Source organism: Leiobunum rupestre, chromosome 1 (assembly GCF_980474605.1).
Source record: "Leiobunum rupestre chromosome 1, qqLeiRupe1.1.hap1, whole genome shotgun sequence".
Taxonomy (NCBI): Eukaryota; Metazoa; Arthropoda; class Arachnida; order Opiliones; family Sclerosomatidae; genus Leiobunum; species Leiobunum rupestre.
In genome coordinates, this window is record NC_143384.1 from 95,112,979 (window position 1) to 95,139,491 (window position 26,513).

The 26,513-nt window shown below is 39.1% G+C and overlaps 1 protein-coding gene and 1 long non-coding RNA gene across 2 annotated transcripts; one reads left to right on the forward strand and one right to left on the reverse strand.

Moving 5' to 3' along the window:
* Window positions 1-718: 718 nt before the first annotated feature.
* Window positions 719-2,779, forward strand: LOC149969026 (uncharacterized). Its single transcript, XR_016472764.1, has 3 exons — window positions 719-1,053; window positions 2,348-2,465; window positions 2,523-2,779. It is a non-coding gene; the product is annotated as an uncharacterized LOC149969026 (long non-coding RNA).
* Window positions 2,780-9,701: 6,922 nt separating this feature from the next.
* Window positions 9,702-16,655, reverse strand: LOC149969027 (uncharacterized). The gene is made up of 7 exons (XM_090169956.1): window positions 16,101-16,655; window positions 15,551-16,055; window positions 15,174-15,472; window positions 14,736-15,036; window positions 14,035-14,667; window positions 10,788-10,855; window positions 9,702-9,863 (listed from the first exon to the last, which is right to left on the reverse strand). Exons 1-7 carry the CDS (start codon window positions 16,653-16,655, stop codon window positions 9,702-9,704), a joined length of 2,523 nt encoding a protein of 840 aa, XP_090026082.1.
* Window positions 16,656-26,513: the final 9,858 nt, after the last annotated feature.

The window sequence follows — 26,513 nt, forward strand, 5'->3', positions numbered from 1 at the left end:
ACGATTAATAAAATTTATAAATATTTAATTAAATATAAGATTAATTAAATTTAAAAATTTATAATTAAATATAAGATTAATATAATTTATAAATATTTTATGAAATATAATATTAATATAATTTATAAATATTTAATGAAATATAAGATTAATATAGTTTATAAATATTTAATGAAATATAAGATTAATATAATTTATAAATATTTAATTAAATATAAGATTAATATAACCATCATAACACAAACACAACAAACTCAACACCCACAACCTACACATAAACATTACAATAACGAAATATCCAATCAAACTGAATTAAAACTGGCGCGACGGTGAGCGTTGACGAAAAAAAACCATCCAAACAAAACTCAACCGCAAATCAATCCGTTAACGCTCACTGTCACACGGTGGTTTTGCCAACCCTTCGAGAAACTGCGAAGAGATTTCGAGAAACTGCGTACGCAGTGTTTACAATTTGCACCGAAACTGCGAACGCATTCGCAGGACACAGACAGACACACATACAGACACGGTGATTGTATAACCCCTCCTAGAGGACATAGTCCCCTCGTAGAGGAAAAAAGAAGTCGAAATGGTGGAAATCGAGTTTTTCGGCGAATTTCCCGACTTCTAAAATTGTTCTCGGCACCCATGACGTCAGAAAATGCGAAGCGTATCATTGGCTAATTGTCTGTATTACATTTCTTTACATCTGGGATTAAAAGCAGGTTGATTTAACACTCAGGAAAAAGTCCTTGGCAGAAGTTATTCTACACAAGTTTACGTAGTAGAAAAACGATATGAAACCGAAGGCTCATTGTAAATTCTTCTTAAAACGTCGGGTCGCGCGCACGTAAATAAAAATTAATTCGATAATAAGCCTAATATTATGATTAAAAACCTCTGGTTTGAAAACTTGTACAAGTAAACAGAATCCCTCCACTTCAGTTCCTTCTATTTTAGGAATAAAACTACAGCTTTGATTTGCCCCAAATTGCTCGTGCTACGGAGGAGAGAAATTCACACAAAATTTCAGGATTGTGGGGAGCGAAAAAGGTCAGTTTTGGACTGAAAGTTAATACACTTAGACTTGGAAATTTGTTTCGACAAGGACATTTTTGGAAAGAGAACGTCCTGGGCTTCAAAACAAGCCCGCGTTCATTAGTTTTCATTACTATCGATTTTTCGTGCAACCTTCACTTTAATGGTCAGTTTGCTATGGGAGTAGTCGATATGGTCCTAAATACTCAGTTTTCTATGGGAGTGGTCAAGATGGTCCAAATTGGTCAGTTTGCGATGAGAGTGGTCAATGTGGTCCTAAAGGTTCCGTTCGATATGGGAGTGGTCAATAAGGTCTAAAGTTGTCAGTTTACCTAAATCCACTAAAACATTTGACTTCGTCAAGTTAGACCATAGGAGGTTCTAAACATAAAGTATAAATATTATCTGGTCACCGCAAGTATTAAGTTTTTTGTTAATTTTGAAATTGATTGTGTTTGCCTTAATTCCGAACCCACCATAGATTGTTTCGGTTTTCATAGGATCGACAGCGGAAACGCAGTGGCTAGAATAAACGGCTAGACTATTCAAAACACACAAAAAAAGTAATAGATAACACCAGACTATTATGATAATGAAACTCTTCGATAAATGAATAAGTTTTGATAAAGGTGCAGGAAATAAATGTGTATGGCTATATTTTGGGAAAGGTTCCTTTTTTGCGGCCGGAAATCAAAATCATTATAGTACAAACATTTTTAAAATTTGAAATCTGATCAATTTGGATCATATTGACCACTCCCATGGCACACTGACCATTTTGGACCATATTGACCACTCCCATCGCAAACTGACCATTTGTTACCATATCGACCACGCCTGTTTCAAATGGCCAGTTTTGACCATTTTACTAATTTTAACTTAGAGAGACAACTTTTACGCGTGTTTCAGATGGGCATCATAAAAGTCAAAATTTCAAAACTTTGCAAAGGGGGGGGGGGGCTTTGGCGCCCATGAAATTAGCATATAAAATCGCATGAGGAATTTCCGGCTCGACCAAGGTCAAATTTCGACTCGGCTCAAAAATATGCCCAGCTGATACCTTTATGAGGCATGCTCTAAAGGTTGCCAAAAAATTTTCTCGGATCCCCGATTTACAGTCCAAGACCTTCCTTGTAAGAAAAAGTAGGTTTTCAAGTATGCTCTACAACTTTATATTTTAAATATTGAATTTTAGCACATATCGGTCAAAAATTAAGAAAAGCGTATTCGAGGTTTCTGCAATTTACAATTTAAAGCATTTGTAACTAAATACGCATGTACTACAAAATTTAAATTATATCTCAAATAGGCACATGGTATTTTGTCGCTTTCAGTGCTCAAACATCTTGAAAACTTGGTTGAAACTCGGTCTTAAATGGATCTCGCTCAACCATTTCAGAAGGCTCGAGGGATTTAAAACGTTTCGTGTATGTATAACATTTACAGACGAAAAAAATGAGAGTGAAACAATTTTTTTACGTTAGGTTTGTTTTGAAACACTTATGATGCGACCCCGTCATCCCCACCAGCGACACGCCTCCCTTTGCAGGAGAGTCAAACGGGATCCAAGAGAAAATGGTGGCTCCACTTTTCATACACCTTCCTACTTTTTCATTGGCTTTTGGGAGATTTCCTTCTATTGCGCCACATGTTCAGTTGTTTCACTTCGATTCGGTGACGTTACGAAGACCTTTGCAAATTTTATATCTGGTTTGGTACCGTTGACTGATTGCGTATTATTGCCAGTAATAAAAAGAGTTCTGCAGATTTCTTCAAACCAATTTTTTGCATTAAATACAATCTCTCATGGATGTGTGGAAAAGTTTCTAAACAATGGCAAACGTAGTTAGTAGTACCTGCTTTTAGAAAATGTTTCAAGGGTACGGTAAACAAGTTGGCAAGCCAAAATATACCTCTCCTCGGAAGAATGGTCCCTCGTGGTATTAATTTCTCGACACGACCCCAAAAGATATTTATTTTATAGATAGTTATTTACGAAAAACGTATTCTCGGTTCAACCCCTGCCCGGTATAAAAATTTAATTTTAATTTAAATAATTGAGACGAAACAATCGAGTTTAATTTATTCAGAATATTATAAATTAAGTAGTTACAACAGCGAGTTAGACTTACTAAAACAATGCACAATTGAATTTAACCCTTTTTACAGTACATGTTTATCAGTTGAATATAATACTAAGCAAATTTTAATGAAATAAATATCTACAGATGGTATTTGTATTTTTCTCGCTTACGAAATACTTGCCGCATCTTTAACGCTCATTTTATTTCAACACTCGTAGACTTCCAGTTGACGTTGTGACACATACCGCATGAAAAAGAGCAATGCCGTCCAATTTCCAATATCATATAATGACTCGCACACCCAGGAAATCATTGACTGCGTTAGAAATCGTAGATATCCAAATATCCACACCAAATGTATTTATAAGAAGCAAAAACCTTACCATCAACAAAGCACAGAGAGCCACTTGACTAACCGCCAGCTCTTAAAGCAATTAACGTTAAATTATCGCCTTTGAATTAACACAACTATATATAGGTCGTTAAAAATACCCGTAAATAAATAACAAAAAAACTAACAAAGTGGACCACCCACAGGGTCTACCCTTTAACCCTCTTATCTCGGCTGACTGCGCTAAAACAAGATTTAACCTTTAAAATTTCATTCGTAATAAAAACCAGATTAGGCCTTCATAAATTCATTAATAAAAAAAAACTTTATTACCTATTATGCTTACGATGCGTGTCTTAATTTCAGTGAACCTAAGCAGCTATCGGTGGTTCTGTGGTAGAGCGCTCGACTGCCAAGCCGAATGGCCTGGGTTTGAAACCTGGGTGGCGCATTTGTTTTTAATCAATAGAGAAACGCTAAATTAGAAATTCTTTGATGCAATAATTTCAATTTCAATTCTATTTCAATTAAACCAAAATTTCGTACTCTATTAAATACGCTTCCGATAAAGCTGAAGGTCTAATTTTCAATAAAGCGTAACAAGTGTCGATGGTTCTGTGGTAGAACGTCCGCCTGTCAAGCAGGAGGTTCCGGGTTCAAATCCCGCCCGATGCGATCGCAAATTGATACTAAGACGAATACCGTGTACAACTGGTGGAAACCCTGCCATTGGACGCTGAGAGGTAGCATTAAACTCAGTACTCGGTCCGTCCCAAAGTCATTAAGAAGAAGTTGGAGAGATAACGCCCATACAAACACAACAGACTCAACATGCACAACCATCAGAACACAAACACAACAAACTCAACACTCACAACCTACGCATAAACATTACAAAACGTAATACACCAAACCGTCACGACGGTGAGCGAAAAAACACCATCCAAACCAAACCGCAAATGAATCCGTTAACGCTCACCGTTATACGGTGGTTCTGCCAACCCTTCGAGAAACTGCGAACGCAGAGATCTCAAGAATCTGCGTAAGCCGTGATTACACTTTGCACCTAAAATGCGAACGCGTTCGCAGGCCTGACAGACAGACCCACAGACCCACAGACAGACAAGGTGGTTGTATATTCCCTCCTAGGGGACAAAGTAATAATTGATTAATTTGGGGGGTTTACGTATCACTGAGAGAAAAATGTTCTGTAAAAATTACAGAAATTTTCTGGAGCGTCTCAAATATCATTTTAATTTAAGCCTACGCAAGTTTACGAGATCCGTGATTTTTTATGGTGCTGATATAATTTTCAAGGTCCTCTTTAAATTCTTTGCTAGTTACGCAATTTGGTTTATGGTGCGCGGATCTTAGTTCTAAGAGTTAATTTTTTTCCAACGCCCTACTAGAAAATGCGATGGAGTTAACGGAACTGGTTAATCGGCTTCTTGATAAACGTAACTTGTAGGTCTCGAGTTGACCGTAGCTTCTATCTCTATTAGGATAGCAACACTATCTGAGGATAGTTTCTAATTCTTCCTAAGTAAGGCGGGCTGCCAGAGTGTTTTCTTGAAAGATGACTTGACGGATCTGACCATCCTCTCCCAGAAGCTGCACGTTCCGCGATGGCCCTCCAAGAGATATGGAAGGTACCGAAAATTTTGCAACTTCAGGATGACGGAAACTGCTCAATAGGCTGCTTAAGTGTGCTTCAGCTCGTTTGAACGTTTTAGCATTATCGCTATACACTACTCGCACCATTCCACGACGCGCCAACAAAAATTTATCAGTAGATAGATCTAATACGATCTCTAAATGCACTCCTCTGGTTACCGCGCAAGTAAATAACGCGATGTAACATTTGTCTCCTTGCTTGGTGTACATCAGTCCAGCGAAATCAATCCCGCACACTGAAAACGGGGGTGGCGGGTTTATTCTGGCGTCGGGTAATGGGCCCATTGTGGCCGTTGAAGCTCGCGCGCGAAAACATTTGCTCCTTGGCCAAGTATGCACTTAATGTTTTACAAGTTGTCTTAATTTTGGTATCCAGTATTGTTCTCGAATTTCCGTCAAAGTTTCATTTACGCCAGCGTGTTTAAGTCGAATAGGACATTGATCAGTAATTAGCTCTTATAATTTGTGTTTGTGGGATAAAATCCACGGGTGACGCTCTCTATAGCTAAGATAAGCCGCGTTTATACGACCTCCTACACATAAAAGACTATCTTCATCGAGATATGGACTCAAAGCAAAAATATTTGACGTTTTTGGTATTTCTTTGCCAAATTTTAAGAAATTAACCTCTTCTGGATAACTATCATATTGAGATACTCCTATCCAATATTTTTCTGCGCTTATTAATTCTGCAGCTGATAAGGGGTCTTTATTTTTAACATTTGATTTTGTATTATTTTAAAATTTCTTAAGCCAGGCCGTGATCCTTAAAACCAAAACCAAGGAACTATAATTTTTAAGTTGGAGTAGGGTTTCTCTTTGATTTTCGGTTTCTCCCGAAACCAAACAAACATATTCATTTTTAGCACGCAATTAATTTTAAGATTGTTTTCATCTACTTCTGTTTGTACATCTGGGTCTAACTTAACTTGATTTTGAAGAAAAGATGGACCATGCCACCATAACTCGCTGTCTTTTTATTCCTTTAGCTTCTTACCCCTAGTGGGTAAGTCAGCCGGGTTTTCTTTACCTGGGCAATGTTGCCAGCAAGTTGGATCAACTAATTTTTGAATATCTCTAACTCTATTGGAAACAAATGGATCCACTTAGCGGCTGATCCTCTGATCCAATGTAAAACTATAGTTGAGTCTATCAATAAATGGACGGTACTTTGGTCATTGGCTAAAGTTTCCCTCAGATTTGACAGAAGCCTGGCGCCTAACAATGCTCCCATTAATTCTAATCTGGGTAATGATAATTCGCTCAAAGGCGCTACTCTTGTTTTTGAAGCCACTAGTGACGTATTTATTTGTCCGTTTGGATATTCACTACGTAAATAAACAACTGCCGCGTAAACGCGTTTACTAGCGTCGGTGAAGCCATGTAATTCTAATTTTGGCGTCATGTCAACGGGCTCGTTGACTAAGTAGTATCTAGATATTTTTATTTGTTCCAACATAGGCAGTTCTTCGCACCAACTATTGAATTTTTCCGAATATAAATATTCTTCTTCATCTTTTAACTCTTTGTCCCAAGGAATCTTATTATCCCATAACTCTTGTAATTACAATTTGGCTCTAATGGTAAAGGGGGAAACTAACCCTAAGGGGTCAAATATTTTTGCGACCGCCTTTAACACCCATCGCTTTGTGTTTTTCCTATTCACTAAGAATTGCAATAATCCCGTAACTTCAAAGGTAAATAAATCATTGACCTCGTCCCAAGTTAATCCTAACCCTTTGAGGGGGGCTTGGCTGAGGAAAATATCCTGACCTAGTTCATTTTTACTATTGTCACCCCACCTTTCTCTAACTTCTCTGGAGTTACTGCGCCATTTACGTAAACGCATGTTTGCTTTTTCTAAAATTTCTGTAGCTTCGCCAATTAACTTATTAGCTTCCTCCACATTCTTCTCGCCTCCTACCAAATCATCAACATGTAGGTCTTCATTAAGGACTCTAGCCGCGTTTGGAAAGTCACGCTCGTATTTTTTAACGTGCTGTTTAATTTTCGCCGCTAACAAAAAGGGGCTTGACGTGCAACCAAAGGGGACCCTCTTAAATCTATATGTTACTAATTTGTGGCTCTGTGGGCTATCGACCCATAGGAATCTCAACGCGTCTCTATCTTTTTATCTACTTCCAATTTGGTGAAACGCCTTTTCTACGTCACCTGTGAATGCGACTCTATGTTGGCGAAAGCGAACTAAACAACTCTGTCAATAAATTGAAACCAGGTTCTAGACAGTCATTTAATGACGGTAAGTTGGCTTCTTGGGGTGATCCGTCATTCACTATTCTTAACTTAGTGGTTTGCCTATCGTTCTTAATTACTCCGTGATGAGGAATATAGTATAGTTTAACCGATGATACACTATTTCTATTCTCAACCCTCTCGATAATTCCAGTTGCTCTTGGGTTACGTCATCGTAGGCCTTAAAATGCTGGGAATTTGATTTCAATTTTTTCACTTACTTTAGGGTGCGAGTTTTTGCCTGACCAAAATTGTCTCCTAACTGATCCTGTTTTGCCTTCCACGGAAGTGCAACTTCGTAACGCCCTTCCCTAAATGTTACGTCTTCCTCAACCGATTTTAAACTATTTTCTCTCTCTAAAGACTTTTGATTTTCACCGTCATTTACTCCCATCGACTCTAGACTCCAAAACCTTTGCACTTGCGAAGACAATAGCTCATCTTCCGATCCCACCCCTATATGCATGACTGATACTGAATTTACCGCTATTTGGCTTCCTTGCTCCGACATATCGCTCGTTCCCATCACTGTCCATCCCAATTTTGTATTTAGGGCCATTAATCTTTCTCCTAGTCTCTCTAACTCACCCGTAGCTAACTTCCAAAAGTAGTTTGCGCCAATCTGAATATCTAGTTTGGTCGCGTTTACCCCACCTTGATTTTCGAGGTTATCTGCTAGGTCTAAGTTGCGTTTTTGCATTTCCGCTCTAACTTCCCTTCCTGGTATCTTAAACTTCACTCCACAAATTTCTGGAGTTTCTAGAGCTACAATTTCGACTCTTTCACCAGTGGTCATATTACTCAAAATCACCTTAACCCTTTTTCTCTCTAAGTGGATTGGCTTCGTATGACCAAAGGGGAAAACGTCTATTCCTTCTGTTCCTAAGACCTCTAACTTTAAATCTCTTGACAATTTTTCTGTAATAAAAGACCTGTGGCTAGCGCCATCTAGTACGCACCTAACTCTAGATTTATTTCCTAAATCGTTCTCTATATTAGCGGGAACGGTGTGTAGCAACTCTATCCTCGAATCTGAATCTGGTGTCTGTCATAGTAGCTAAAGTGGCGTTTGTTTGACCTTGGGAGTTTTTGTCTTGCGCACTATTTAAATTTACTTGAGAAGAATTTGAATTTTATCAACTTATAACTGGTATTGGTTCTGGTTTGATCAGGATTGGCGTCGCAAACAACCTGGTGATGTTTTCTAATACAATTTTTGCAATTTTGAATTTTTCCTTTACATTGCCAGGACTGATGACCTCAGACCTGGTCTCAAACATAGGAAACATAACCTTCTCTGGCTGGCGATACCTCTCTTATTGTCTATGGAAAGATATCTACATTGATAGAATGGGTGATTGGGGCTATTACAAAATACGCAAGACCTGGAGAAATTATTTACTGGGTATGTATAGCCGCGGCGGATGGGGGAACTGTTGGCCTATGGCTTTGACTTTGATAATTGTTTTTAACCTGACTTGAACTATGACTAGCTGATTTTATTTGCTGACTAGAAGCTCTATGAACCTCTAACGCTCTTTCTCTACTTTGAAATTCCTTATTTAAGAATGACATAGTTTCTTCTATATTCCACAATTGTTCTTCACTTTTATCTCTAGTAAACTGTTCTAACAAATCAATCGGCAAAAGACCTCCAACAATATGAGCTAACAATTCTCCATAATTTTTACTTAACTGTCCTAAGGAATCTAAACTACGTATTTCTACTTGACAATTATCATGCAAATTTCTAAGACAAGCGACATCTGTCGACTTAGAGACTGGGGTCATTTTTAAAAAATTATTTAAATGAGCACTGACCAATAAATCTGTTCGACCAAAACGTGACTTTAAGATTTCTATCGCCGTAGCGTAATTGTTATCAGTTATTGGTAGATTTTCAATAGCCTTCGCGGCCGCGCCCGTTAAATACGACTTTAAATACTGAAACTTATCTGTATCTTCCATTTTAATTTGATTATGAATGTCTCCTTCGTTCTGCCCCCAAAAGGTAAACCATTGCGAAATGGTACCGTCGAATTTTTTAATTTATAGTTTTGGGAGCCTAACCGCCTTGCTGACGTTGCCGTTGACGTTCCCGTTGACGTTCCCATCCGCCGGTGTTAATCCCGCCAGGTTGACGGTATTCTTGCTTCCCGTCCCGGAGGTTCCTCCGCTCGGCGTCGTCCGTCTGTCGTCCTTTCGCTCTTGACCTCCACAACACTAATTTTTCGTTGTACTCTTCTATGGTTTCCAATTTCGCGACTAATTCCTCATCGGTTGTTGTAAGTTTGAGGATCCGGTTGTCCAGATCGTTTAATTTAATCTTTAGAGTCTAACTGCGCAATATTATCTTTGAGAGTTTGTTCACATATAACTGTTGATTTCTCGAGCTCCGCCTGAATACTGTTGCAAGCTCGCGTTACCATACCTCTCGCGGAGGATAGCTGCTTCTTTAAAATTCTTAAATCGTCCGCCATGGTCTATATTCAATTTTTAACTCATATTTAATTACTCACGTCCCGGGTTTATCGGTACCAAAATAATGTTGAAAATTTAAAACCAAAACGCACTTGTAGGGAGAGCTTAAATTAACTGGGGATTAAAGCGGACTGAAACACTCCAATCGCTGATTTCTTGACCTGACACGATGAATTGAAACCAAACTTCTTTAAAAACCAAGCAACTACTTTATTTAAACTGATTTTACTAAGTTCTTTTATTAAATGCCCTAACACAAGGGGCGCTTAACTAGGAGACGGCCGCAGTCGCTCCTTTCTGGACTAAAACTCTTGCTTTTCTAACGGTTTTCTTTTTGAATAAAACCTTTTTTTTTAAGACTGACCCTAACGGCCAGTTATCCCTCTTTTGGGGGTTTTCCAACACGTGACCATCCCGCGGATGATCGACACTTTGTCCACATTCCCTTTCATTTCTCAACATGAGGAAACAACTCCCTCTAGCTACTTGGGGAATTTCCAAACTTCGCTTTCTTCGCTTCCCTTCGTAGGGGGGCTATTAGCTATTTCTTTTACAAAAGGTATTGGCCCAAATGGCGCCTACCAAATACGTGGGGAAATACCGATAACTAACTTCACAAAACATACAATACACTACCGAAATTACAAATATTACAAAATTAAATTCAACAAAACAATATACTAATTTACCTATATACATTAAAATTATTAGTTTACATTTAATTAATTAATTAAAATTAAAAACCATTTTATACAATCGAGATTTAACATTTATCGCTCATTGCTGGCAATATTGATTGGATATTAAAATTTCAAAATATTATTTTATTTCGTCAGGTATTAGTCGTAGCGTGACTAACTAGAACGTAGCGAAGTGTCTAAAAGTATACCAAATTCCGGTTTTAAAACTTCCTTGTTTCGGTTTACCATGAGACTCAGGAACAAGGGTAAACAGATGGGCGACGACCCTAACAAATAGTAGACTAGCAAAATGGCTATTATAAAACCACAAATTAAGGAGATAAAGGTACAGTATTAAAGGTAATATAACCTCAGGTATTTGGTGTTTAACACCAACGTTTGAAAAATGTTTGGCGCCACTGTACAGGGAAACTTGAAAAATTAAAGTGGTCTTCCATAAAGATTGCTTTGCAGGTTATATTCCCTTTAAAGGGTTCCCCAGTAGCACATGCAATCCGTTTTGCATTAGAGACGACCCCTACTTAAATACCTGAATAGGCCGATGCTCCAAGCAGTCATAAGCTTAAATTAATCCAATTCGCTTAAATTAAAATTATTCGTATTATGAATGCTCATTATCGTATTTATCATTAAAATGGAAGCCCCGACTTTACGGGGTAAATAGTAAGATACGCGCTGCCAAGACTTTTACCACCGAAAAACGTTAGATTTAGCGTGGCAAATAGCCTCCATCATTGGTGAAACTATTAACCAGTGAACGTTGGAAATAGCTTCGGCACGCGATCGAATCTATTTGCCACCAAAAATGAGACAGCCCGATTTTCGGTCGTAAAAAAATTGATTCCCAAGCCCCGACATTCGGTGGTAAATAGCTTCGGCCGCGTGGTTACGTTATTTACCACCGAAATTTAGGGTTTTATAGGCACAGGTTATTTACCAGCGAACATCAGAGGTAAATAGCAACAGCCTACAAATTATAAAATTTAAGGTTATAATTTCCGAATGGATTTATTGTTCATCAATATGACATTAAACGAGCAAGCCGATTATTTGAATACATAAAGTGAATAAACTCTCCATGGGTACTATGTAACCTAGGATGGGTTTTACAATCACCGTGTCTGTCTGTGTGTGTGTGTGTGTCTGTGTGTGTGCTGCGTGCGAACGCGTTACCGGGGCAAAGTCGAAAAGTCGTGTTTGCAGTTTAAAGGGAGCCAAAACCACCGTGTGACGGTGAGCATTAACGGAAAAATTTGCGGTTGGGTTGGGTTCGGTTGTTGTTATTTGGTTAACGCTCACCGTCACGACGGTTACAACTCAGTTTTATTGGCAATTTTTATATCGTAATATTTATGTGTGTGTTATGGCGGTTGTGAGTGTTGAGTTTGCGTTTTGTTGTATGGGTGGTATCTCTCCAACTTCTTCTTATTGACTTTTGGGACGAATTGAGTGCCGAAGGTCACGGTAAACGTCTCAACTTCCAAATGGCAGGGTTTCCACCAATTATTTACGGTATTCAGCGAAGTTTCAATTTGCGATCGTATCGGGCGCGATTCGAACCCAAGCCCTCCTGCATGACAGATGGGTGTTCCACCACAGAACCACCGATACATGTTACGGTTCATTTAAAATTATAAGCTCAGCTTAAGCGGAAGAGTATATTTATAATTTTCAAAGTCTACCATGATAAAGAAGATAGTGCGTATGGTATTTCCTATATTATATATCTATAAGAGAGCTAGTAAATAATTTTGTTGAGATCCGCAAAACTCTTGCCCAACATTCCTGGGAAACTCCCTCGCCCATTGGTGCCCTTCTCGAAACCTCCTTCCGTTCCCCAAGGTATCCAAGCCCGAAAGGATCATACTGTTAGCGGCAAGGATGTAGCCACGTTCTTTGAAAAGCTTACATATTATTATAGATGTTTTTTTGAACGATTATGATTGAAGTGTACACCGGATTTCGCGAGTGGCTTCTCTCTCGTTTTCTGGACCCTCAATACATTTTTGACGTTATGCCATGGTGAGCAGTGGCGTGGCTAAACTCTTTTTTGCGGCCTCCTTTACTTAACTCAAAAGCCAATTAGAGATTAGAGCCAGAAGCCCCCGCCCTCGTTGCGGGGTCTTCAGAGGCCTTATTTACACCACTGACCGTGAATGCCTTACAGTTTGCCCTCCACACGTGGGGATCATAGTGGCTAAATTGGCTATTATATGACGTAACAATATCGCGTCATATCATGTGTAAAAAATTACGTCGGTAGGGTTCAGATAATCTTACTCGTTAAAATAGTGTAAACAATTACTATAAATCATAATCGCAAGGAATAAATAAAAAGAACCGCATTAATAAATCTTCGATTGCAATAATAAAATGCACGAAGTAACTACTGAAAAGCATTTAAATAAATAGATACATAAATAAATGGATAAATAAGAAAATAAAATAAATTAAGCTTACGGGGTGAAACCTGTTGTGATAATTACGAAAGCAAATGCCTGCGCACTGTTTTGAAAAGTGGCCATAAAATTTAGTTAAGTTCAGTCAAAACTGCATTTTGGTATAGTATGTTTCGAGTTTTCATCCTAGTTTACACAGTGAGTCCTATAGTAGGAACTTTTTAGAACGAATCAACTGCTAATACGCTAGGAAATTTGCATAAACCAGTAAAAATAGGAGCTTCTGTAGTTCTTTTTAACCCATAAGTAAAACAATGTAAAATAGTTGGTCCACCATAAAATCTGCAGTCCCTACTCCCTTTAAAGCAATATGCTACGATCAAGGCACCGTTTGTCATCATAACTATTATTTTAACATTTCCTGCCCATTTCCATACCCATATTCAGACCTTGGCTGTCCAAAACATATAAAAAATTGATACATCAGGGCGATTAAAAAATGTTTTCTCAACTGCTCTTGTTATAAAAACAAATCGATTTATGGTATGAATAGTAACTCTCACGGTATAGAGCGAAATATTTTTCGCGGAAAAGCTTATTGCCGAATGCCAAGTCTATTTGCGTGTCTCCGTCAGTAGAAAATTTAACATTCAAACCAGGCAAAAACTCGACTCCATATGGGCAGAAAAGCTTCGTAAGTTTTGTCCGCCGCTATAAGAAATCCAGGTTGAAATCGCCAACGATGACTGTCGGAATTGAGTTACTATACTTTTGGCCAAGCAACGGGCGAATATCGTCTAACAGCAATTTCAAACTAGCGGCTGGGGACTTGTATATCAACAAAACATCGAATCGCTCGCCTCCCAGAGTGCATTCGAACCAAAGTCGCTCAAAATGAGCCCTAGCATTACGAGTTCGATTGGGGAGGAGACCATATTCCACCTTTTCTAAAAGGTTCGTAGCAAAAACTGATGACCTATGGTAAATGGACGAGCCGAATGCGACCCTTAAAGATTCACGCTTTAACGTAGTGCCCCCAAAGTACGCAAAGCCAGGGAGTGAGATATCGTCACCTTCTTTGGCCCATGTCTCAACCAGACAAAGCAGATCAGCGCCTATCATAACAGCGTCGTAGCAGATATCCGTAATATGCGCACCTAACGATTGGACATTCTGGAAACAAATAACGGGTCTGATGTCCGAAAACGGAAGCGAAAGTGAAACTTCTAATCTTAGCCTCGTCATTTCCTTTTCGACCGCGTAATTTTCTCGCGGTGGCAGTGGGGCTTTAAATTCCGATGTAAAAAACAAACCATTTGCTGTTTTAGCCCTGCCACAAGCGACGTACATACGAGTTCTGGCTAATCTTTTGTCTGAGGTGTGAACAACGACTGAAGCGTATGTATAACCTTGGCTCTTGTGTATGGTTATGGCCTCTGCTATTTTCAACGGGAATTGAGTTCTGGTAATTGACACATTTTTCTGGCCATGTTTACGAACAAACGATTTGGAAACCTTTTCAATGGGAGTCCAATCTAGAGCAGCTTCCATCATTGTACTGAAAGAACGACTTTTCGAACGTAAGACTTGCCGAACTCTGGTTTGTTCAAAATGCATCCAAATCCATAAAGGAACTGTATCTCCTTTTTTCGTTTTACCATAGTCAATTTGGCGCAGCCGTCCTGTGGCCCCATTGACTAACCCGTCTGAGATATCAACATTGCAATCATCATATATTGCACACCGCAAGCTAAGCAAATTTATCTCGTTAAACCCATCGTTACTGTGACAAGAAGATCTCGAGCTTTATTCAGTAGCGTTTCTATAACGGAGTTTGAAACGTCACCTGTAGCCGAATCGAAAGCTACAGACGTTACTTTCTCAGTAGCCAGGCTTTGGATTTTAGCGTCATTAAAAGCGTCAACCCCCACATTCGTATGAAATAGGTGAATAGCGTCCTCGGGAGGAATCCTAACGTTAGAAAGCATACAACGATCAAACAAATACACATCCTGAACTGTCAAAGCGCCGACAGCCATTCGGTTCAAAGCTTCAGCAAACGGCTTATCATCTTTCTGTTGCATAATTTCAGTCAATTCGAAGAATCGGAAATCTTCCCAGCACGGACTATCAATTGAAGCGCCGTAAGTGGAGCGAGGAGATTGGAAATCGGTTTGTCCATTACAGGCGGCAACTGATGGAAATCGCCTACCACTAGTACAGAAAGACCCCCTAAAGTCTGTTGCGAGCCCATGATATCTTGTGCTTTGTCGTGAACTTGGTTAATTGTTTTGACTCCAGCCATTGAAATTTCATCAATAATCAATAATTTCAAGTTATTGTATACCGGTCGCATTTTACTCAAAGCTTCTGAATGCAAACGTGCCTTTTGGCCGCTATATTGCGCCGTGGGCAGGCTAAAGGCAGCGTGCAAAGTTGTGCCGCCTATGTTAAAAGCAGCTTTCCCTGTATAAGCTGTTTTCAAAACAATAACACTGGAATTATCAACTCCTGGTTTTTTGTAAAAAATATTTGGACACTGCTTCGTAAATTGCGTTAATAAGCACCGATTTCCCTACACCGGCACACCTCCGCTCACGAATAAACGCAAAGGGGTTACCATGGCATTTTTACAATGCTCCAAAACATAATTAAAAATTTCTCGTTGCCGTTTATTTAATGAACGAAGCAGAGAAACATAATCTGAATCTCCCGCTACCATTGTATCGTCGGTTGGGCGAACTGCGTCCAACTCTAGCCCAATGTCAGCGCCTTCAGTGTGGTCGGCTCGGACCGCAAAATTCGGATCATCAAGTGTAAAATTACGATCCCTGGCATCCTGGTAATCAGACATTGGTTGTACATTGTCAAGATTCACGACTAGTTCATTTTCGTGGAAGTCCTGTAGAGCCTTTTCAATTGCTCCTTCATCGGTATCTCCAAAAAACTCCTGTCGTTTGGCAGATATCGCTAGCAGGCTCAACTCGTATAACCCCTTGATATCTTTCTCTATAATATCCGAGTTTTCATCCCGCCATGTGTGAAACAACATAAACTGTTCCCTGTAGAAATTATCGAGATCTACCAGCATGTTCTACTTCCGGAAACGGATAACTTTCGCTCGCGTACGTATGCGTACGTAACCTTTTCGACCCGCCAAGGACAAGAAACTACCAGATACGGGTTCTATTTCATCCTCGGGCTCGTGGTCTACATTTAAATTCTCGACTGGAGCTTGTTTACTTGCACGCTTGTTCTTGGAGAACTCGTACCAAGCTGCAAACTCAGCTAGGCAAACATTATTAAGGTCGTCAGGCCTAACCGAGTATCGCTCGATGAGGCCTGTCGCATAAATATCTGTACTATTTTCAGCGAGTTCCTCTAATTCGGAAACTGGTTTTAAAATATGAACCCTTTGTTCAGGGGGAACTGTGTTTATATAGATAGACGCACGGCTAGATCTAGAAACGGGCATTTGTAAAACACCATAAGACGCTTCTTGCGCGCTTATTTCTTGGGCATTCATAAACTTATTGCCAATAATTCTCAATTTATCTTTGATATTGGAACATTTTCGTTTAGCTTCTTTACAAGCTTCGGCTAGAAGCAAAGACAAACCGCGTTGCGATTTCCCAATATAGGAGACAATATCAACAACGCAAGCGTAAGGATCCAAAACGTGTTGGAGATCCATGCTAGCCCTCCAAAGGCGCAAAATATCTCTATTGTAGGGATTTAACCTAATTTCATTTGGTTGACGTTTAAGCAAAACTGCCTTTTTTTTTCAACGAGAAAGATACCGTGTCAACGTATTCTTCTTCCGAGATATCGAAATTTAAAGCCTCCAAAAAGGTTTCAAATGTCTCGGGTGCATTTTCAGGTGTTATATCTGCAATTGCATTCAATACCTTAGGAACTAATTCCTGAATTTGTTTGCCGTACAATTCCGGACAGTCTCGATTTTCGGAATCGACGATGACCGTACGGGGCATAGGTGGGAAAGGAATCCCGAATCGACAAGTTGGCTTCTGACCTCCACCTGTTTTAACTTTGCAAGTCCGAGAGTGTTTGTGGGTTTGGAGTTTTAACAAATCTTCTCATTCTTCACCTTCTAACTTAGCGCAAGAAATAAATTGATCTATAAACCTTTGGACTTCTTCCTTGTTAGAGCCGTCGGATTTTAGTTTTGGCGCTCCCGAGACCCAAAGCAAAGAATTAATATGTGGACTTCCTCTGTGCTGAAATTCAACCCGATAGTAAAAGTCTACTATAATGCCTAAAGGTGTCATTTTACTTCTCAATAGCTTCATTAGAGCTTTAAACTTATAGTCAAAATACCTAGCGCAAGTAATTGGGTCGTTCTGCATAAGTTTAACTTTTTCCATAAAATCCATTTGTTTTATCTCTTCCGCACTTAACAAGCTTCTCCCCGTTGTCTTTAAAAGTGCGTTAATTAACTCTGGCCCTCTTGATTCAGCCGCAGAGCATGTAAAAAAAAAGTAGGAATACCTAATAAAACTATTTCATTTTTCACGTAGAGAGGCGTGCCAATTAAATGGCGGACAGCTAACCATATTACATGTGGGCGAACGGACTCGTGCATATAAGCGTGATCAAACACCATCCGGCGGTTAAACCTGAGTTGAATGGTGTAAATCTCGTTAAAGGCACGCGGAATCACCGTGGATAACGTTGTGTCAACGCTTATCGGTACATTCACGACGGTTCCTCTGATTCCACTCTGTCGATCAACACCGAGAGTTCCTATTTGCATGAATGGAATTCTAGGAGAAACGCATCTCACTTCCAAAGGGGATAAATTTCTCAGACAATCTGGGGGATTCACGAACAGAAACCCGTTTGCTTTGGAAAACTTTAGTATTTTACCTTGTCTTACGTCTTTTTGGCAAGTGATACAAACGTATGTTGGAAAAAGATTTTGACTCGTTTGAATTATTTGCACGCTCGTTTTAAACCATAAACGGTAACAGCTTTTACATACATGGGAAGGTGTGTCCTTAATCATTTTCAAATATAACATTTCATGATATTTCGGGTCATTTGTACGTAAAGCGGTAGTTTCTCTTTCCCTTTCTCTGAACTCCGGGGCTAGACGGCTCATCGCGATAGGCACTCGTTCTCTTTCTTGAAACTCGAGATTCAACCGCCTGTCTTCCATCGCCTGTCGTGATAATTCTCTATCTCTCTGAAAATTGAGTCGCTTCTGAGCCATAGCAGCTCGTTCCCTTTCTTTGTACTCAGAATCGAGCCGCTTCTGAACCATAGCGGCTCGCTCCCTTTCTTTGTACTCAGAATCGAGCCGTTTCTGAACCATAGAGGCTCACATAGCGACTCGCTCCCTTTTGGCATACTCAAAATCGAGCCGCTTCTGTGCTTGAGCGGCCCGCTCTCTTTCGGTATACTCGGAATCGAGCCGCTTCTGTGCTTTAGCGGCCCGCTCTCTTTCGGTATACTTGGAATTGAGGGGCTATAAAGCCATATCGGCTCGCTTCCTTTCGCTACTGTCGCCCAACTCTTATTCTCAGATCAAACACTATCCCATGATATATCAGCGCTTGTAGAGGGAAGGTTTAAATCGGGCTCAACATCTTCAGAACGCGTTTTCTTTGTTTGAGCCTTTTCTCTTTCTCTGTATTGAGGATCTTTTCTTTTAGCCGCGAGCCTCTCTCTGTCTTTCTTTCTTTTCTCCTTCCTCTTGTTGTCGTCAGCCATTTAACTCACGGCGCCAAATCGGCTACAATCAGGTAACACTATGACCTTCTCGTGTATGCAGTTACGGTCTTAACCCTTCTCCTGCTTAGATAACACTTACGGTACTACGACCTTCTCGTGTGTGCAGTTACGGGCTTAACCCTTCTCCTGCTTCGTTAACACTTACGGTACTACGACCTTCTCGTGTGTGCGTTTGGTTTTTCCTCTGGTTCGCTACCAGTAGTGTAGAAAACACGACTGGAATAAAAGTTTTAAACGTAAGTTGAAATTATGAAACACATCTTATTTATAAATCGCCACCTGAGGATATAAACATCGTCACTCTGTTTCGCTATTAAAAAGAGATAATACACCCATAATTTAACATTAAAAAAAACAATAGTTTCTAAAAAATGTTAAGAGTTTTAAATTTTTTCTACAATATTTGGTTTGAAAATATTAATTTACCGACTAGTTTCTGAATAAGTTTAAATATAAAGGTACAATATTATTTCGTTAAAGAATATTATTAATCCACCAACTAGTTCCTAGAAATGTTTCAGTTTAAAATAAAGGACCATCATTATTTGGTTTATCCAAGAGTGGATTTTTTTACATTCAGGGGGAATGAGTTTATTGAGATGCTTTCCAGATTCGTCTCCATCCCACCTCACGGACAGGAGCTTATCGCCTCCTATCTCCCGACGCGATTTCTCGCCTCCGTTTCGCGTCGAATGCCCTAGTAGTTTTGTAAATAAGTTTAGGGCAACGACCTAAGCTTATTTCCTGAACTATAATGCGTTTCTGCGTGGTAATTTTGAAAATTTGACCGAAAAATGCGTTTTGTAAATTACAATCTTGCGAAATATAGAAGATTTAAGAATCGCCGACTTAAAATTAGTATAAAAGGTAGTAAAACTTAAAATCTCAAAATTGGTCGATAATGCGTTTCTGAAATGTAGGGCAATTTAAATATCAGATGCGGCAGTTCATTGGTTCCCTAGAACTTACCTCTCCTGACGTGGAACCTTTCCGCCTTCCATCAAGAAAGCTTAACCCGTCGACGGAGCTCGCGGACGGAAGGAATATATTCATTCCCCCCGAATATAAATAAATAGAAATTATCAGCGACTTATTCCTCTAACGCTGGCTGCAAGTTCTCTGTTCCCCCCTTCTAAGTCTCTGTTAATAATCCCTCTCCTCTTAGAACTAAACTCCCCCTTCTCCACCATAAGTGTTTGGGTACTCTACCTGGCGGTTAAAGTGGGAAGTTCTGTCAAAACACGGACTAAATAATTTACTGCCAAAAGTATCGTTGTTGATCAGTGTAAAAAATAGTTTCCTGAAAATCTTCAAACGTATTTCGTGGTTAATATTTTCCATTTAAATTTTCGAAATGGTGGGAAGTGATGTTTCTACACAATGTAATATCTTTTTAATGAATAAGCCAAAAGTTAAACATAAATCGGTAGTTTGTAACTTCATTTCAGATATAAATATCATTGTTATGTTTTTTTTTAAAAATCTATTAAGTTCTCAACCTTTTCCATCTCTGCCTACTCTTCTTACATAGCTACAAAACATTAAGCCTAGGTTTGCAGACGATGTTTTTCAAGATTTTCTTCGATGAAATAATTTCACTTAGCCTCACTAGATGGCGGGCTAGTTACCCGTGGTGCATTCGAAATTTTCCCTGTAGTCATGGGAGGCGGAAAATTAACAAGGCCCCGCTATTTAACCCTCCCCTGTCACACAGAGAAATTGCCCTCCAGGAAAAATTTGCTCGCTGATAATTTCGGTTCATGTATTTCTGGTGTAACCATACAGGAATAAAATAAAGAGTGGAAAACTCGGGGATTTTTTGAAAACCCTAGAAACGCTTTAAATTTTACAATTCATTTATATAACTTCTACTTATAAACGAAAGAAATCGCGAATTTTTTTAAACAGAGATTGTGATATTCTTGGTGTAACCATTCAAGAATAACAAGTTGGCAAGCCAAAATATACCTCTCCTCGGAAGGGTTTTTAATTTTCAGTGTAGCGTAACTGGATCCGTGGTTCTGCGGTAGAACGCTCACCTGTCGTGCGAGAGAGCTCGGGGTCGAATCCCGGCTAATTGAAAAATTATACTACACCCAATGACAAAAAGAGGGCGTTTTCGGAAAAACCTTTTCCCTGATTCCAAGAAACTGGGTACGCAGTGATTACCCTTTGCCCCGAAAATGCGAACGCGCTCGCAGCCCGGACTAGAGGTGAGCGGGCGCACCACTTTTAGCGGGCTCGAACGCCCGCGGGCAGAGTCCCTATGGGCACAATCCTTGTTAATGATGTTTGAACAAGTTGGCAAGCCAAAATATACCTCTCCTCGGAAGCATTGTCCCTAGTGGTATTAATTTCTCGAGATGACCCTTTAAGTTATATCTCCCCAATTCAAAGTTATTTACTAATAACGTAATCCCCGTTCAATCCCGCCCGGTATAAAATTTTAATTTGAATTAAAATAATTGAGACGAAACAACCGAGATTAATTTATTCAGAATATTATAAATTAAGTAGTTACAACAGTGAGTTAGACGTACTAAAACAATGCACAATTGACTTTAACCCTATTTACGGTACAAGTTTAGCAGTTAAATATAATACGAAGCCAATTTTAATGAAAAAAATATCTACAGAGGCTTTTTGGAATTACTCGCTTACGAAATACTTGCCGCATCTTTAACGCTCATTTTATTTCAACACTCGCCCTTGATGAAGATACCGTAGATATCTGGTAGTGGACGACTCGTTCACTTCCTGTTGACGTTGTGACGCATACCACATGAAAAAGACCAATGCCGTCCAATTTCCAATATCATATAATGACTCGCACACCCAAGAAATCATTGACTGCGTTAGAAATCGTAGATATCCAAATATCCACACCAAATGTATTTACAAGAAGCAAAAACCTTACCATCAACAAAGCACAGAGAGCCACTTGACTAACCGCCAGCTCTTAAAGCAATTAACATTAAATTATCTCCTTTGAATTAACAGAACTATATATAGGTCGTTAAAAAAGTGGACCACCCACAGGGTCTACCCTTTAACCCTCTAATCTCGGCTGACTGCGCTAAAACAAGATTTAACCTTTAAAAAATACCAGATTAGGCCTTCATAAATTCATTAATAAAAAAAGACTTTATTAGCTATTATGCTTACGATGCCTGTCTTAATTTCAGCGAATCTAAGCAGCTATCGGTGGTTCTGTGGTAGAGCGCTTGACTGCCAAGCCGAATGGTCTGGGTTCGAAACCTGGGTGGCGCATTTGTTTTTAATCAATAGAGAAACGCTAAATTAGAATTTCTTCGATGCAATAATTTCAATTTCAATTCAATTTCAATTTCAATTCTATTTCAATTAAACCAAAATTTCGTACTCTATTAAATACGCTTCCGATAAAGCTGAAGGTCTAATTTTCAATAAGGCGTAACAAGTGTGGGTGGTTCTGTGGTAGAACGTCCGCCTGTCAATCAGGAGGTCTCGGGTTCAAATCCCGCCCGATGCGATCGCAAATTGATACTAAGACGAATACCGTGTACAACTGGTGGAAACCCTGCCATTGGACGTTGAGAGGTAGCATTACACTCAGCACTCGGTGCGTCCCAAAGTCATTAAGAAGAAGTTGGAGAGAAAACGCCCATATAAACACAACAGACTCAACATGCACAACCATCAGAACACAAACACAACAAATTCAACACTCACAATCTACGCATAAACATTACAAAAACGTAATACACCAAACCGTCACGATGGTGAGCGAAAAAACACCATCCAAACCAAACCGCAAATGCATCCGTTAACGCTCACCGTCACACGGTGGTTTTGCCAACCCTTTGAGAAACTGCGTACGCAGTGATTACCCTTTGCACCGAAAATGCGAACGCGTTCGCAGTCCTGACAGACAGACAGACCCACCCACAGACCCACCCACAGACCCACAGACAGACACGGTCGTTGTATAACCCCTCCTAGGGGACTTTGTCCCCTCGGAGAGGTAAAAACATGAAACGGGTCATATTTGGCTACGGACTCTTCCCCGTTTACAATATCGGGCTTCCTCCCGAAAGGAAATGCAAATGCAGGCCCCCAATGGCGCCCGTAAGAATACATTTTGCAGATTGGCGTTATTGTGTTTGAAATGTTTTTTTAAGTGAAACAACGGGCTTATTATGGTTAATTTTATGAAGTGCAGGTGGTTGTACGGTCATGCATGTATTATTTTGTATATCAAATCAAATTAAAAAATTGAGGGCTGACGCCTGTGTTTCGTATTGCAGGGTTTGTATCCGCGATAATAAAATCCTATTGCTGAAGCCCGCGATAATAAAATACATATTACTGAGGCTTGCGATAGTAAAATACGCATTACCAAATACAGTGATACTAAAATACTATTACTTATACTGAAGATCTTTTTAGTGAAATCGAAGTACTGAAGCCCCAGATAATTAAGTCCTTTTACAAAAGCGCGCAATAAACAACTATAATTTGCAAAGCCCGTGATCTTAAGACAAGTATAAAATTTGAACAGGTAATATTGCAGATAAATCGAGGTGCAGGTTTGCAACGAAGCCCTCCGAAATGCGTATAAGGTTGTAAACTGGTACGAAAGTCGGTTTTATCTCCTTGTCCGAATATTTTAGGAGCTGGATCTGCCAAGCACTAGTTTTTCAAGCCCAAAAACTTAAATTTGAAGTTCCAATTTCGCCGCTAGGAGACACAGCTTCAGAGTGGCGCACCCAGCCATTTTAAATGAAATAAATATGTTATTTTTAGTTTCATCTAACCATTATATAATTTTAACGAAAAAATGTATCGCGCGTCAAAACGTCGTCTGGTCTGTCGTCTTCCGCACTCCCTCTCTCACTCGCGGGGAAAGAGTTCGTTTTACCCCCCAATTCCGAAAAAGGTTATACTCTCTTTAAGTTTGTAAATAAGTTATTTTCGGCACTATTATCCTGCTAAGCTACATCTTTAAAGTAGGAAGATTGCCATTAACGGAAGATAAACACTTATCTTCCAGATATAAATTATATACTTCTGGCGTAGCTTATTTTGTTTATGAGTGAAGCGGCGGTGAATAAATGGTTCATAAACATGATTGACAGATTCAGGACACTAATGTAAATTTGCAATTTGTACACGATGGAAGCCAGGCTATAGGGCTGTAATTTAGCAAACTCTATTTATCAGTGTATGAAATACAGTATTAAATTTGCAATCCACCTATTTCAAAATGTTATTATTTGAGGCTTGGAAATACTTTGTTGTATCTACGTGTATGAAGCAATTTTTATAATGACAATTCCAGGAGGGGGGGGGGGGGATTTGAAAATTTAGTAAAATCGACAAAAACCCGTGAAACTACATAACTGCGGCGGACGAGTACAATTGTTTACGCACTGTGCAACAATCTATTGGTAGCATATTCGTAAAACCAAGGTCATTACAGTATACCAAAGTGACCCCGACGTTTTTCTCTGTATTCATAGTATAGTAAAAATCAGTTTGATTTCTTAGCAATACAGAACAGACAGACTAATCGTTCAAGGTGAATTAGACTATAAAACATATAATTAAAATAAGTATATGATAGCTGCCGGGGGCACAACAAATTTTAACTTTCGTATCCGACTAAAGACTTGCTAATTATTAATTTGAATATCAGTAAGTACCAACTTAGAAATTAACACCTCGGGGTGGAGCTAGCAACATCAGTTACATGTTTCTCTTATACTATAAGAGATGAACGGGCCACGTGGGTCAGTAACGTGGACTGACGAAAAATGGTAAAACGTCCATCAAAAAAGGGTAAATTAGGCTAAACCCTAACAAATGTGAAAACACTATAAAATGATACGCGAACCAATAGGTCTTCGTGCTAAAAATAAATGCACGAAACTCCGACGACATAGACCTTGGAGTCAAAAATATAAAAAAAAACACTTTAAATAGCCAGAAATTCCAACAGTATTTTTGACTCGAATGCCTATGTGGTCCGAGTTTTGTAAATTTTTTTGCTCGAAAACCTATCGGTCATTAACAACGTTAATGAAACGTGCTTATTATATGTCAAACAAAGTCGGATTACATTCTTTTCTCAAACTGGGTTCATTACGCTCTACAATATGCTCGTCACCGTTACAATTACTTTTGGTATGTTATGACATGAACATACCATTCACTCTAACAATTGAACTCACGAGGCTAGTGGGTTCAGTTGGACAGTAAAGTTCGCAAGAGACTAATCGGGGTTGAGAGATGTATAAAGACTACGCCCATGGGTGGGATACCAAAGGAAGTATGACCACATTATTTGACCTCATGAGACCCTTAAATCCCCTCCCTCCCTAAATGCATGGGATAATTCGAGATTGGCGTCTACGCGGCGCTCGCTACCTGATAGCAAGAATCAAGCATGTCGAGATACGTTAATTTTGAAATTATTTCGAAATAAGAATCCTCAAATGAGTTTACATAATAATGACTCAATACGTAACTTTTAATATCAATTTAACCCATCCATTATAAGATTATCATTGATATTATTCTAGATTTAAAACTCGTTTATCTCAAATAAAGGTATTTAGATTCGCTTGACTTTCCTATTACTATATTTTTCTTAACTGTAGATGACGTTAAATCGACGTCAAATATTTCGAAAATTGCGCTGTTGCTAGTACAGCCAACCCAGACGAGTATATTTGGTCCGAGTAAATGACGTATAACAATATTATTAATTAATGTGTAATTGATATATATCGCGGGTAGTTAAAGCCATAACAATGGAGGTTTCCGAACTGTTGTTGTAATACCATCTTGCGACTGTTAAATTTGTACGTTACAAGCTCGCGCCCAATATATGTTGCTATTTCATAATCCGACCCGAAATAAGTGCTCGCGCAGTACCCAATTACCTGCCCGTGGAGGTTTGTAGTGTTCTAGCCCACGCCTGAAATATCCCGCGGGCTTAACACCGTATGCCAACATACGCTTGTTTCAACGAATCAGTGAACCTGCCCGTGCCCGCTTTTATTTTGTCTGATAGGGAGTCCGCCCGCCCGTTTTTTCAAAACGCAAGGTTTTTTAAATATCCGCCTGCGTAAGCAATGGGCTGACCTTATTCGACCCGCGGGCTTTGACGGATTTCGGGCGGTCCGCCCATCTCTAGCCCGGACAGACCCACAGACAGACCCACAGACAGACACGGTGATTGTAATAGCCCTCCAGGGTACAAAGTACCCTCGCTGAGGTAAAAATAAAGAGTGGAAAACTCGGGGATTTTTTGAAAAACCAAGAAACGCTTTAAATTTTACAATTCATTTATATAACTTCTTCTTATAAACGAAAGAAATCGCGAATTTTTTTTTAACAGAGATTGTGATATTTTTATTTTATTTAAGTTGTTTTTATTTGAAGAATGATTTACCTAATCCTTAAAAATCTACTAATAGCGAGTCTTTTTTAACATTAATTAATTATTAATTTTATTAATTAAATATTACTAGGGTGTATATAAATCTTGCTATCTACAACACTGAATTCATTAAGATCGTAGTATGTTATATTCTCAGGTTACGGAATTTAGTTTTAACATAATACATTCCAATTCAGGGTCACAATTATACCCACTATGTTGTATCAGTGAAATGAATCACCAAAATTGCCAGGAATTTTAAACCCGAACACACATAAGACGGACACAAAAATTGAAAATAGAAAACCAGAACGAAAACAAATAAATATTAAACTATATACACGCAAAATTATTTAATAAAAAAATCTGTGT